The sequence below is a fragment of the Temnothorax americanus genome, unplaced genomic scaffold (genome assembly GCF_048541705.1).
Source record: "Temnothorax americanus isolate GAGA-0224 unplaced genomic scaffold, ASM4854170v1 Scaffold85, whole genome shotgun sequence".
Lineage (NCBI taxonomy): Eukaryota > Metazoa > Arthropoda > Insecta > Hymenoptera > Formicidae > Temnothorax > Temnothorax americanus.
In genome coordinates, this window is record NW_027509808.1 from 295,383 (window position 1) to 310,741 (window position 15,359).

Consider the following 15,359-nt stretch of genomic DNA (forward strand, 5'->3'; position numbering starts at 1 on the left):
GAACGATACGTAATATCTGATGTTTTACGTCCCACATATTTATTCCGGAAAGTAGAAAAACTATCGCATCAATCAGACTTCAATCGAGCGCTAAACGAAACTTCTCCTTGTTTTCCGTACATTCTAATTTAAAATAGACACAAATATTTGAGCATATTCCTTTTAGGCAGCGTACAATATTCTCTGAATATTCATCTCTCGTATTTTAATAATTTTAATTTATAATATTTGATGAATCCCAACGGTAAATAATTTCATATTTGATTATGAATGTGAAGTGAGCTTTATTGATTCCAAATTCCAATAATGTAAAATAATATTATAATTTGCAATTTCGTTTTCACCCAAAAACTCGACACATTTTACTCGATAAATATATATTACCGCGTATATTACGGTCGTCTATAGTTAAACCGTGAATGGGGAATGCTCGGCGATACATCTCACGTACGCAACGGACAGCCGAAATGGTCGGCATCGACGTCGCGTAAAACGATGCCCGGTTCATCCCCGTGAAAGATATTTCGGACTGGCGGCGTCACTAATTCGCGCGTGATTTACGCCACCGCGCCCCGTGCGCGATCCATGGATGACGGTCGCGATAATTTGTTGTTGCGTGTTCTCGCGCGATGACAGCCACGGCGCCATTGCGGACCCGCGCAATGCATCGTTGCCGTCAATCGTTTATGAATGTACGAGCGAATGCAGGGTACGCGGCGCGATGTGTCGAACGCGTCGAGGGAAACGTGAATGCGAGGAGCCCCGAGCCAGTTGAAGCTGCAAGCGGAGATAATGTACCGGAAAAGGGGCGATATATCAATTTTACATGGAGATTATATGGAGACACGAGAGTGTGTGTCCGATATATTTTTACCCGCGATATATTACATGCATATGTATGTACATTGTTTATTTAATATTGAAGATCACTTTTTTGTCGATTAATAATTTCCATGACGGTGGTGATACATCGCGAACGAGCTTCGTTTTTCATTTCATTCATTCATTTGTGAGCCGCGTTACCTTTTCCCGTGCGGCCCGAAATTAATATCTCGTGTAACGGTGTTTTGCATATTTTCGCGTATCAATGAATACTCCAAAACTTGTTGCGTTAAATTGCAAATTAGTACCATGCACATAGAAACATTTTTCGTAAAATAATATTTCTATATTTAAAATGCTTTTCCAATAATATTCTCGAAACACGATCACTCGCTGAAACACGAATTTCTGGAAAAAAAGAGAACTTAGTGTAACATGAGAAAACTTTTTTGTATTATATTATATTTTTTATATTATATTGTAATATGCCGATTAAAACATCGCTAATTAAACGTGGGTTTCCGATTAATTATCGATTTGACATTCTTAATTGCGGATATGTTCTCAGAAGAGGGTGATCTGCTTAACTATATGCGTAAGTCGCTAAAATACGATGCCGCTTCTAAGGCATATTACGTGCGCTTTCTCATCGTCATTTTTCCATCCTCGGTTTCACCATCGCGCTCTCGGGCTCGCGACGACTGCGGCGAGAAGCGACGCGAGTATTATTAATGATCATCTGACGAAATTAATACTGCCGTCCGGATAACATAGTGCCGGTCGCTTTGTAACGTCCACCGGTCTTGCGGGCCCCGACGAAAATGAGAAATTTCGCGGACTCTCATATCGCGATTCCTCATAATTCCAAGAATTCCAGCTCATACGCGCGCGTTTATACCTTCGTCACCGTATCGCTGATCGCGTTATGTTTAATACATTCCAGAATCTCTCGTGTTATTAGGCCATTCGTAACTGTAGTTTTCCTGAAATTAAAGCGTGATTATTCCACCTGCGCTATCGACGCGGCTCGCGGTCCTCGAACCAGCATCTCCTTTAATCTTTGGTTATTTCGTACATAGAATATTATTTCGTTAAATATTAAACCGAGGTCATTTTCGACTCACTGCGTACCTTGTTACCCGTTTGATAAAGCTGCGAGCTTCTCTCGTCGCTTTACATTATATATAAAAGTGTATGTGTGGAATTAATTATTTTTATATACAAGTGCATTTAGTTTCTGTTATGTAAGCACACACGCAGGGGTTTGTACATTATTCATTGTGATAAAAGTGCGCCCCTTGTGTTCCGCAGCAACCGGACACTGAATTCAATCCCGAACTTCGGGGATTTATGGCGAAAGTAGTTCTCCGGAATGTAGATATCGCTGCTGGGATATTCGCCTCATTACATCCTACTTAGAGTTCTCCCCCCCAAAAACTCGAGTGCGCCTTTAAGAAATGTACCGCGGAAAAAATGCGCGTGCCACGAAAAACGAGAGAAGCGGTTTCCTTAGTTTTTTTCCTTCGAAAAAAAATTGGAAAATCTGTAAAACAAAGATTGATATGCCTATTTTCGAGGAAGAATTGTCAATTGTCACTATCTCGTTTAGAGGGAGAGTCTAGTATTGACAAAAATCCTTCAAGATAACAAATATACGAAAACAACATCTAAATTCTACATTTCTTTACTGGTGCAATTAATACATTTAGACTATCGTGATCACCGTGATGCGGGTGTACGTATACGATGATACACGCTACACGTGCCATGCGTTTAACTCTGGCTTCGACGCCAAAGGTTTTACCTGCGTAACCTCGAGCTCTTTTACACGATGTGAGCAATCTTTGCATTGCTCGTGCCTGTTGGCACGAGGTGTGTGCGATTGACATTGTTATCACGGCGTCGCGCACAGCGTTGCCGTTGCATCTGCTACAAACGTCAGCGGGATATTGAAATTCGGTAGAACGGAATTGCGCGCGTACGCGGCACTTAATCAATCGCCTGGCGCGCGCCGATGTACCTACTCTGAAATGTAGACGCAGCGACGGGCGACGACGCAGCAATACGCGGGCTAGTTTCACGCTTTCCTCTGATGGTATTAGGAATGCGAGGTGTCGCCCGTATATATGAGCCCCCCCCCCCACCGTCTCGCATCTGTTCGTGATTTGAATTGCAAAAGGGAAGCGACATCAAGCCGCGCGTCTAAGCCTATATACGCGTTCAGCGCAAAGTGCACGGTGGCGATTTGCGCGCTCGCGCCTATCGCCAGCAAAATTGCACGGTCTCCCCATCTATCGCGGCGCATCTCGCCGTTCGTAAGTAATCCCACGTGTGCAACCATCAATTTGCATGATTAACGCACGCGTGGGATGTTACCGATACAAACGGCAAGTTATTTGACCCGATTCGAAATCGGTGCGGCAATTCACATATGATAAAAGGAGAGCCGTAAGTAAATTTTGTGCGGTATGTTCTCGGTGGATTTCTCGGGATATAATGCCTGTACGTGCGACGTTACGCATATCTCCTGCGGGATTACATCTCTTCACAAACGCCGATACACCTGCTCTCCCTATCTCTGTTGAAATTTGCTTAACTATACCCTTTGTTGCGTCTATTACCGCTTATCAAACTGTCTCACTGAACTGGGAGTCAGCAACCTCTCTAGCACAGTATAGACCGCGCACATACACACAGTTTCCGTACATATAAATTATATCGCCGTGTATGTACGCGTTAGCTGACGGCGCCCTTTCATCCCAAAAGTTCCCCGATCCCGTGGTCGCAAGAATTTTTCGTGCACGCTTGTTAACAATAAATTATGAAATGCCTATAAGAGGAGATCCAGGTACAAAATGGAGGATTTAAAATGGTCAAATTCTAAAAAAATTGAATATTATTTATGACAATTGTTATAGTTCGCACGAGCAGACAGTTGAACTCCCTTAGTCCCAACAGGGGTAATATATACGTCTCCTACGCGTTAATTCGAGCCCGCTGCACCGTTGCACACGGACCGCACACACTCACCTTGTCCATCAGCTGGCGAACTATCCCGTTCCACTCGCCGGTCTCGTAATCGTAAACGCCATACTTGCCATCCGGCACGAGCTCGATCCTGTAGGTGAAGCCCACCATGTGCGCTATCTCCTTCAGCAGGTCGATGCAGAAGCCCTCGTAGCGCGTGTTCCCGCTGAAATTCCCCCCGCTCTTCAGCATTACATACGGCTGCTCCTATACGGGGATCATAAAAAGAAGCGCTACCGTCTTTTGCTTCGTCTCTCCCTTCGCTGGATCTCGCCCTGCGATTCCTTTCTCCCTATCTCTTGTTCTATCCTTCGCTCGTCTCCGGTTGCCAGTTCTCCCGCCCATTTTGTTATCCCGCATTCTTTTCATGGGACACCACTCTCTCTCTCTCTCTCTCTCTCTCTCTCTCTCTCTCTCTCTCTCTTTCTCTCTCTACCGCGCGCGCGTCGTATCTATCGATATGGTCGACAACAAGGTTCCGTGAAAACGATAAGGCGCTCGCATGTTCGTCATGGGAATTTTATACGGGCGGAATGTAAATCTTTTTTCCTTCTTGGCAAGGGTCGCGCGTGGAGATCAAGTTTTGCAGTTTCGGTCTGAGGTCAAGAGGCTTAGGAAATTTTAAGGAGTCGCTTTACTCTTCCGTCGAGGGATTACGCCTTGCAGATTTAATTAAAGAACAATATGTGGACACATTTCGTTATTATATTAGTATATTAGATTTGTGTTAGCTTACCCGTTTAGTTTAGTGATATATGATTGGTAAGCCGAATAAATAAAAAAATATTTATGTTCTTATGTCATAAGAATATTTGTAACCTTATGTGTACAAAGATATGTGTATAAAGATTTATCAAATTTCGAACGACGTGATGCAGCGAGACGCGTAACGTCTACTAAAAATTATCCGGTGTTCTTCGCCGACGCGACACCGAAATAACATCTATAAATTTCGCATAAAAATGACATCGCCGTGTTTACCGAAGATTTTCGAGATACCGTATGTGGACCGTGCGATAGCGAATAGTGGATCTATCTGTAACGGCGTGGACAGCTTTAATTGATATTTACGACGACATACCGGGCTTGGCAAATGCACTTGCCCTGACGCGCGCGTGTCCGATGGCTCTCTCGATGCTGATTACCAGCTAAATGGATTACTCTTCGATAGACTATTACACCGAACACTCTCTCACGAGATGCGTTCTGAAAGCGTAACTGCGTGTCGTAGGCCTCAGAGACTCAGGTGCGAGAACCGCGAGAGGCCCGATTAACGTGCGTGATGTTACATCAGCTAGACGATACTAGCTTGTCAAATAAATTACACGAGTAATGTTGCCTTACATCGTCATTTTACTACTAAAAAAGTTAGAAATAGCTTCAAATAAATATTTATATAATTTTCTGATTCGTGTTAAACGCATTGATAAAATCGAAACAAAGAAAATTTGGAATAAGTTGATTTCTTTCAAATTAACAATTTATATCTTTTGATTGATGGATTTTTAATTGTATTTCATTAATTTTTCACAATAATTATCATTAAATAATTTTCCCGCTCTTCGCACATGATAACAAATCTCATCCAGCATCGTCACATATAACAAATGAAAAACGTAGGAAACTTCTCATCAAATTCAGAATGTGTATCTCGCGTGCAGAAACGATGGATTATATAAACATTTGATAAAACGTTGATACGGGCGAATACAGGACAGCGAGAACGAGAAAAATTATCCAAAGAATTCCGATAATTGCGCACGTATGGGAGAGGCGAACAAACGTACAACGAGCGAGAGCTTTCGTTCTACCGGGCAAATATTATTCTCACGATAAATAAATGAAAATATAGACAAAAAGATGCTATACCTCTCTCTACCCACAGGTGCGAGCGTTATCGCGCGGTCGTCGTATATTCAGGTGTGGCGAGCCGAAGATGTAGGTGCGCGCGCGCGCGCGGGGGTCTAGATTTAAATTTAAATTCAAATCGGCTTCTTGAAATGCAATAAAGTAGCTTCACTTCATGAAGCTTTTCGCCATTTTAGATGAAAATGGGGCCGGTGACTGCGCCGCGGCGGAAACGCGAGAGATTTAATTAGAGGGTACGCGCGCCGAGCGGATTTGGTATTTACGAGCTGCATATGAGAATTTCGACCGGATTAACCGCATACTGCCTATACACAGAATTTAGAACGCATTAATTAAGCTGCGTTAAAAAGCGGCGTTTTAGAAAAAAGAAAGAGACGGGAAAAAGAGAGCGCGTTAATTGTTCAACACATTTTATATCATTTTATAAAATTTTATAACATTTTAAATTATTAATATTTTTATCCTCGACATCCTCGCTTATTTAATATTGTTATCTTTGTGACACGGGATTCAAACGAGAGAGGCGAGAACGCACACATATTTCATTCGTATGCTGTTTGAGCCTAGGTTTTACATCCGTTTGTAAAAAATTGTTATGCATACGTACGTATACATATGCATGGAAAGAACTGGAAAATTCAAACGTAAGATTTAATCCACATAAGTTGCACGAATGCGCGCACGAAAACAAAAATGAAAAATTAGCATACATACGTAGTTATGGGAGTAAAAGTCTTAGCGAGAGAAATTATTTCTTGCGGAATGGATTCGTGCGGCAAATATTTATCGTAATTCGACTTTCGTATTCGACGTAAAGAATACGAAAATATCGCGTGAAACGAAGAAATGACTTGACTTATCGTACGCGTGGATTAAGAGAAGACGGATTTAACAGTCGGCGCGTTCATGAATAATTACTTAATATGGCACACCTCCGCGAGCGCAGACTGCTAAAGTCCGTACACGCAATCTAGAAGACAGAAAATGAGATATAAAATTAATTTAAGCCAACTTAATGGAAGCTATAAGGCCACTTTTAACTCTCTTTTGAATAATGCATGAATCTCTTGAATAAAGCGAAAAAGTACGTGAAGCCGTAAAAGCGTGAAAGATTTAAGGAGAAGAGAGGGGCCCGACAAATTTCAACGCGCCCGCGGATATAAAGCGATACGCATTCACGCAAGTATCGACGAAATGCGTAATTATTAAAGACTCACAGCCCCCCCCCGAAGAAGAAAGTTTTCATATTTATTAAAAATAATTAATCAATATATATGAATAAAAAATTTATGAATCATTTTCAAGACGTTGCTTCAGAAAAATATATAAAAAGAAGTTTACAAGTCCATGTGCTGTGCAAAACATTCATTGTATTTTGATAAATGCACGATTTCATTGTGATATTACGGAATTTATATATAAAATACTGTTAGCTTTTTATATACGAGAAATACATTTTATTTGCGTTTATATTTTCGTTTATATTTGCGGTTATATTATATTGCGTTTATATAATTGATATTCATCGTTAATAAAATCGTTATTAATAAACTACATTTCACGTTCGCCAAGCATTCTATCTGCTGCTATTTTTAATTAAGGAAAAATCCGTTAAAAGCATTGGCTGTATGTTGATCTTTGTATCTGCATTGAGAGTTACGTATATATACATCATATTTGATGACTCGTTTGGCATCAATCGTATTGGTACACGATGTTTTCCTCGTCTAAATAAATTGATTTGCTTTATAGGAAGAGAATTTTCTATTCACATTCAAATTATTTATACGCGTCAAATATAAATAAAGAATGCTATCCCATTATTGGAAAATATGCATTAAATGATTCGTTTCACCGAATCCACCATTTTTGTCTCTCACATTATCCAGAACTCATTGAAAAGAACTCATTAAAAAATAATAATAAATAACATTGGAGAGTAAAATCATTATTTCCCACTTTCTAACAAAGATGAGAATTCTTTGCGAAGTATGTCGGTGGGTAGGATCGTAAAAAAAATTGGCGTAATTAGGTAACCGAAATCTACGTAAATTGACGACGCTGACGAATTCCGTGACGCTATGTGATGCGGTGTTTACGCTAAGGAGCGTAATCAATAAACAACTTGACGCGATCATTCATTGATTTACGATCTTATTTCATATCGATTGGTATTTGCGAGTTGCCATCGCCGCGCGCATTACGACATTTATGTCGTATTGTGATATTTATCTTTACAAGAGCAGCTCCTTATTCTACGAGTAAGGGTAATCAATCATAATGAGTTACCAGGAGAACAAATTCAACTGATCAAACATAACAGAAATATCACGACTAGATACATAAATCAAATCGTAATTGTATCCAAAATATTGGATTGAAACAAAATACAGATGGGACTACAGACGGGATAATCTTATTACTTACGCTTATGTTTTTACAAGCTAAAGAATTTTACAAACAACGAACTAATACTGTTTATATTTCTACCATTAAATGCTATTATACTGATGCGATTGTGTACTGAGCCGTTAATTAACGGAGTTTTAATTTATTATCGAGGCAACATTCACAGTAGTGCAAGCACGTATATTGGTCAGCCACGACGTATCGTCGAGCTACAACAATCGATTTAAATTTCTAACGCAACAGTCAATACGATGAAATCTATTTTAATCTAAGGTAATGTAATTTCAGGTAACAAAGTAAAACCTCCTTCGGTTATACTGAAACAGCTGGAAGCAGCGTCCAACGTGAGATCTCTCCAGCGATTCTCTAGCGATTACGTGAGCGGGTGTTTAGGACGGGGGATCGTGTATCAGACAGAGATGCGAGAAATGAAACAAACAAACCAAATCATACATGTCGCATGAGCTCTCGGACGATGCCGTTCCACTCGCCGGTCTCCGGGTCCCGCGCGCCGTATTTCCTGTCCGGCACCAGCTCCAGCCGGTACGAGAAGCCCACCTCCCTCGCCACCGCCGCCAGAAGGTCCACGCAAAAACCATAAAATCGCGAGTTCCCGGTGTAGTTCTTTTCGTGGCGCATCATCACGTACGGCGTCTCCTGCATCCGACGCCGAGACACGCGAAACCCGGGGGATTCATGCAAGAATAACGGAAAGCGTTTTGAGACCGCCGCGGCGCGCGGCGTAAACGCGAATTTATGACGAGACACGTTGGCGCCGACCATATCGAGAAACCTTCAACCAGGCTATATCGCGCGTTTCTCGCTCGATTCTACCAAAATGGGTGGTATGGCGATGGCCGGAGAGTTGTTTTTGTTTTAGGGAGCAGAAGTTATTATGAATATATTTGAATATAATTCCTTATAGCTATGCGTGTCCAAATGTCGCATAATCTTGCAGTGAAACGTGCGTAGATTTACGTAAAGACATAAAAAGTCTCCCTTAAGATATTAACTTCCTTGCCGTTTTAACATGAGAAACGAATAACGGTAAAAGTTATTGCGCGACAAAGTGCACATTTGACGCCGACTCGGCATAACTCACCAGTATAGTGATCACAATCAGAGTTACATTCCCAATGCTAGGCTCGAAAAAGGCTGCGGTGTCTGTGACGTTGACGCCGGCGCCGGGACGCCATTCGCCGACCTAGTTTCGCATATAATGTTATATAACCATTTTGATATTCGCGTCGTTCTTCCAACACACGCTTCCTGTTTTGCTTACGGTAAGGTCACGACGTACCTTGACGAGCGAGTGCTGTTTCAGTTTCAGCAGATCCAATTTAAACTGAATTCTGCGGCCTTCTTTAAATTCAATAGGTCCGGAGATTCCTTTCATCTCGACCTGCAACAAAAATCGTTGCGGATTCGCGTTCGTGAGAGTGCTCTCTATGTTGCATGCATGAATTCGTCAACCTTATTCCGCGTTTGGCGCGACGGCATATTCAGTAGATTGAACTTGAAATAACAGGCAGTTTGTTGAACATGTATATGGAACACTCTCATTGGAGCATTGCTTATTGTACTGATAAACGAAATTCGATTTAAGTAATTTAAAGTTTAAATGTAGCAATGTCAGTAGAGTTCCGACCAAAAATTCGGTTTCGGTTTCAGTTTCGGCCAAAAATCGAAGTTTCGGTTTCGGGCGCAATTGAACAGGAGTTTCGGCGACATAGCCGAAACTGTTTATTTTCCACATGTAAAATAAAAATATTTTCCGAAGACTGGTTTAGAAAATATTTTTATTTTATGTTTTGAAATTTATTGTTATTATTGAAATTATATATGACTGCGGTAGATACTATGGATAATATATGGCATACTACAGATTATTGTGGTAATGGAATTGTAACAAAAGTCAAAATAACATCACAATGACAATGTCACATTAACACACCAGCGTATATATGTTAAAAATTTAACACGAAAATTTCTACACGAATAGAAATCCACTCAAATATAACATGTTTTTTTACCGTATAAAGAAAAAGCTATATATGTGCGCGCGTATATACATATGAGCTTTTTAGGATTCCCACGAAAGTCTCGGTTTTCGATTTCGGTTTCAGCCGAAATTGAGACATAAGTAACCGAATATTCGTTTCGGGTTTTGGCCAAAATTAAAAAAAGATTGTTTCGGTCGGAAACACACTCGAAAGGACATTTTTTTGAAGACAAGATAAAATTGTAAATTTTTATTCTAATATTGCGAGATAAGGTGTGTCTGAAATAAAGCGTTGTGCTATTATAATGGCAGGTTAACTGAGACGGGAAGAAGATTTTCTTACGTGCTCCACATAAACTGCGAACTACATTAAAATGCGATGCAAGACGGATGTGCATCGTCGGCGTAAATCTCTCAATCTCGGCGCGCATCAGCAGCAGTGTCTTCCGGCGCGAAGACAAAACTCGGGTGGTAGTTTGACTAACGGCTAGTGGCCGTATTACCGGCTTAGAAATTTTCCCGGTTGCCTTAAAAATTTTCGCACTTAGAAAGTCGTTACCGCTTACGTGCGCGTGAATCTCGTAAAGTCGTTAAAGCCTCCTTTTCCAAAGATCTTACGCCACTCGTACGCTATTCGGGCAGGTCATATTCACCGGCTTCCGGTAAGATGCCTGGGATATCTACGGGGCTATCGACGATTGAGCGATATTAAGAGAGTGACGGGATATTAGCGAGGAAAAGAGACGAGGCAGATGGATACGTATAGTTCTGGCGGAGATCACGGAACGCATAAACTTCTTCGGAACGAAGAAGCTCGTCGAAGTCGAGCATATCTTTCGTACAATCGGCAATATCATTTGAAAGAATTTTTAACATTTTCGACTTCTCTCTTGTTTCGAGACAAAGCTTGAAGTGAATGCAAGTATAATACATAGTAACTATCGTCAAAGAAAAATCACTTAATCCTCGAAATAGAAAGGATTAATGTTTACCGGAGGATTAAAAAAAATGGATCTAAAAAATTGGGCAATTTTTTATAACATTTTACGTATTAAATGCTGATATATTTATACACATATTTATACATATGTAGTTTATATGTAAACGCCTTCTCTCTAGTGTTTAATTAAAATTGCAGCTTAGAATTCAAGTATTTATTATGATATTATATTTTAACTACTCTCATACCCTTCTGTGGAATGACTTTTTGTTATCCGAGAAAATTACAACTTTTTATAACAACAAACTAAAATTTCATAACTGTAATATTTTTATTTGTCCTGTACGTGCAAAATAACCGATACGTTTGCTAAACCGCAAAACATTAAATTAAAATATAAGAGCTTTTATCGTAAAAAGAGAAAATGGAAAAACGACTGTGTATAAAAATATATGCATATATACTTTAATGCAGTTTGTGTCGCAAGAAATACAATACAGTTTTTGTCATATGATATATTTTAATTATATATGTTTTTTCAACATAAAAAACTAAACTACAGATTTTGTTGATGCTCTTGGGATTACCTATACTCAATATGTGCAGGATATGCACCTTACAATAAAACTCAGACAGCAAACAATGCCTGCAGATAAAAAAAATTTTCAGCTTATTCTTGCGGTCGTAGAAATCGTCCTTCGCCTTTTTCTAATCTTCGATTCGAGCAAAAATATATGTACATTATGTCGTAACACTAAATCGAAGTGTAATAAAAACATGGGCTTTTGAATAATGCGTATTATTTGAATAAATATGTGCAAAACCGAAAATACGAGAGTGGAAATTTCCTCGATAGCGTTTTGTTTTTGCGGAATAATGCAAGAATAGAATGCATAGAAACGGAAAATGAGGCGGGAGCAAGGTAAACGCGAACCTAAAGTTTGATTACTTCGTTAAGCAGCAACTTTTGCCAAGAAATAATTCATGATTCCGACTGCCACGCAATAATCCCACGTTCATTTTTTTTTAACAGAAAGGCAAGAAATATTATAATATACCATTTATCTTCGGTCTCTCTTAAAGTAAAACTATTAATGTGGCCCTTTCTAAGTTGTGGTTCTTTCGTTAGTCGACTTGAAAGTTACGCGATGCATACTCCTACACCAAAGCAACCTATACATATACAATCGCATCACATTTATGACTACATTCTTTTACATTAGTTTTATATTTTTCGCGAATGCAGCTGAGTTTACTGTCCACCAGATTTTTCGTCAGCGCGTAACCATAAAGTGTGAAATTAACGTATGAAAAGCGACATTGTACTAAATTAGCAACATCGCATGTTTTAAATATATTACACCGGTGTCCTCATAAAATATTCATAACATGTAAATTATGCTATTGCATAAATGAATGTAAATGTAAAATGTTATGACAGTTCGCAAACCGCGACTGCTAAATACCGCTTCACGCGCATTTAAACGTGCCTTATGACAATTTAATAAAATAAACAATGTCACATCTATCCGCATATATGCTCCTGTAACTTCTTGCCATTTCCAATAAAACAACGGTATACCGCAAAAATTCTCGCAGTCTGACAGCTTCAATTCTCTTTATTACGCCGATTAAAATTCAGGTGCGAGTGCGGCCGAAATAAACGATCGATAAATTCAACGCGATATCCCTATAGCATGCAACTGCCGGGCACAGTTTCGTTTTCGCGGCGCGGCGGGTCTAATTAAAGCCAAAGCGGAAGTTACCACGGATTGTCGGGCGTGACTCAAATCCGAGAGTGCCTCTCTTCCGCGCGGCACGAAGAAACGTCGCGGAGTAACGGCGACGACGCGACGCGACGCGACGCGACGGTTGCTCGCCGTACGTAGCATCGGGATAATTGTAAATTGTTATTACGGAGGACACTCCTTTTGTCCGCGAGAAAATCCCTTTTCATGGACGGACGTGGCGCGACGACGACGACGGCAACGACGACTTTTATCATTGTGTGTCCTCCTCGCGAGTCCCGCGTCGTGTCGCGTATATCCTGGCCCACGCGAGCGGAATATGAGAAGTCGTCTTAAAAGCGAAACGCGTCGCGCCGGCACGAATCTCGTGGCACATTTTGGACTCATATATAGAGCACGTGATGGCGCGACCGGCAAACAGATCTCGTATCACGCATCAGCAAAAGCAGAAATGCTATTCAGTGAAATCAGGACGCAGCGAAAGAAATTTGATATATTTTACACCTTCGAAATTCTATTACGGATGATAGTAATAAATTATACTACACGGAGGAAAAAATAAAATAATGTTGTATCAACACCATTAGTCTAATTGGAAATAATCTTGTTAATTCAATATATACGTCATGCTTTGTTGTATAATAAAATAAGTATTTCTTTTATAGTAAAATAAGTACTGTTTCACTAATATTGTTATTGAATTAACAAGATTATTTCCAATTAGACTAATGCTGTTGATGCAACATCATTTTTTTCTCTGTATAACAACAAGATGCGTTTACGGTTCCCTTTAAGATACGCGCAAGCCGTTTGACATTTAATTAATGAAGCTTTGTAAGGGTAATTAATTATTGTATTATATCTTTATATATCAAGATTCGTTTATTTGTATAATGTTGCGATTCGTTGAGCAATAGTTGTAGATTCGCACGAATGGATAAAACAATCCCATTAGTAAATTATTCATCACGGGTGAACTTACGCTACAACCAAGTTATTGCCGAACGAGCGGAAAAACGCTGCGCGGTACATTTTCGCAGCAATCAGTAACCGCGGTCACTTTACGTTCACGCGCATATATGTAACTCTAATTGTCGATACTATACTTAACTTCGCTTGATTTATGCATTTACTTCCGTAATGAAAATGGATTAAATTTTCGCGTTCCAAAAATAAAGTTTTGGCAAGAAAGTTCACTCTCGTAAATCGCAAAGAGAATAAAAAGTAGCAAGTAAAAAAGAAATGAAAAGAAGAGCATTATAGAAAAGAACAGCGAACTTCGTTGGATGGGCAGTTACTAAACACACACCCTATATATATTATATATATATGATTATATTATATTACATATTACATATATATTACATATTATATTACATATATATTACATATATATTACATATATATGATTTCCGCCGCATTGAAGGATCAAGATGTCCACGTACATTTTCCAACACTTCTTATGAGGTATTATACACAGCTGTTTCAAATCGAAGGCATCTGGCGTCTGATAAGCCATGGAAGGGACGTTACTTATCTCGGTCGCCAAATCGTCCCCGCCTTTGCCTTCGAATGCCGGTGTAGCGTTAGCGGAGCAGTCTACGAAAAAGTCTAATTTGCCCTCGTTTGGTCTTTCGGCATACGGCGTGTCGATCTCCAGTTTCACGCCGACCAATACATCCGTGATGTTGCCTATGCGTAATCTCGCTGATCCGTGCGCGTGCTTCATCAACCTGGTTTCGATCTCAATAGAACGATACTGATACCTGGATCGACCGTCGTTTCTTAAGTCAAGGTCGACTCCATGCATAATAAACGTCTTCTCGCCCAAACTCAAGGGAGTCTCGGGCGGGCGAACATATATATATATATATATATACAGGGTGTCAGAAATAAAAGTATCCAGCCGAATAACTGGGGTAGATTGGGTCAAACTGAAGAGAAAAGTCGTATACCATTTTGCAAAATTCGCAATAGTTAACGAGTTATTAAATAAAACGTCTGAGCGAATGCGCGCACAAGGAGCGATAGAGGCGGGCCTCGGCGGCTGGCTGGGCTGGCACCGTGCCCGGCGCGCGGCGAGCGGTGGGGGTCGAGAGAAGAGCGGCGAGCGGGGCGCGGCGCGGCGCGGCGAACGTCGAGCGACAGATGTTATACACTGCGACGAAAAAGTATTAGAGCCAGCCCATACTAAACTTACGATAATTCCTTCGCGTAAACGGGATTTTGTAGTAACTTACAATAATTTACTCCGCGTAAACGAGTGAATTATCGTAAGTTACTACAGAAGTAACGCGCTCGCGTAAACGTAGTAACAGTAGGTAGCACACGTATTGCATAGGCATTGCCGTAACGTCTTACGCCTTAGATAATATTAATTAGTTTAGCTTGAATTATGTGTAATAAAAACATTTAATTTTAGTAAATTTAATTATTTTGCATGTCAAAGTTTACGAGGTTTACCACAAGCCTTACTTTAACTTTTGTTTATGTTATAATAACTTTAATGGTGCGTGTCCACCTGCGAGTAAAACTCTCGAGA

The 15,359-nt window shown here is 40.2% G+C and overlaps 1 protein-coding gene across 8 annotated transcripts in view; it reads right to left on the minus strand.

Moving 5' to 3' along the window:
- LOC143907632 (glutamate receptor ionotropic, kainate 2) overlaps window positions 1-15,359 on the minus strand; it is a 143,244-nt gene that overhangs the window by 12,793 nt on the left and 115,092 nt on the right. For 4 of the 8 annotated variants that reach the window (XM_077424506.1, XM_077424505.1, XM_077424504.1 and 1 more), the window contains 4 exons: window positions 9,428-9,529; window positions 9,230-9,331; window positions 8,581-8,784; window positions 3,853-4,056 (listed from right to left, as the gene is read on the minus strand). The exons of 1 other annotated variant lie outside the window; for it this stretch is intronic. In XM_077424506.1, the coding sequence (XP_077280632.1) occupies window positions 3,853-4,056; window positions 8,581-8,784; window positions 9,230-9,331; window positions 9,428-9,529 (612 nt within the window). The remainder of the gene's footprint in view (window positions 1-3,852; window positions 4,057-8,580; window positions 8,785-9,229; window positions 9,332-9,427; window positions 9,530-15,359) is intronic. 3 more of the 8 variants (XM_077424510.1, XM_077424509.1, XM_077424512.1) reach the window with 3 other exon arrangements.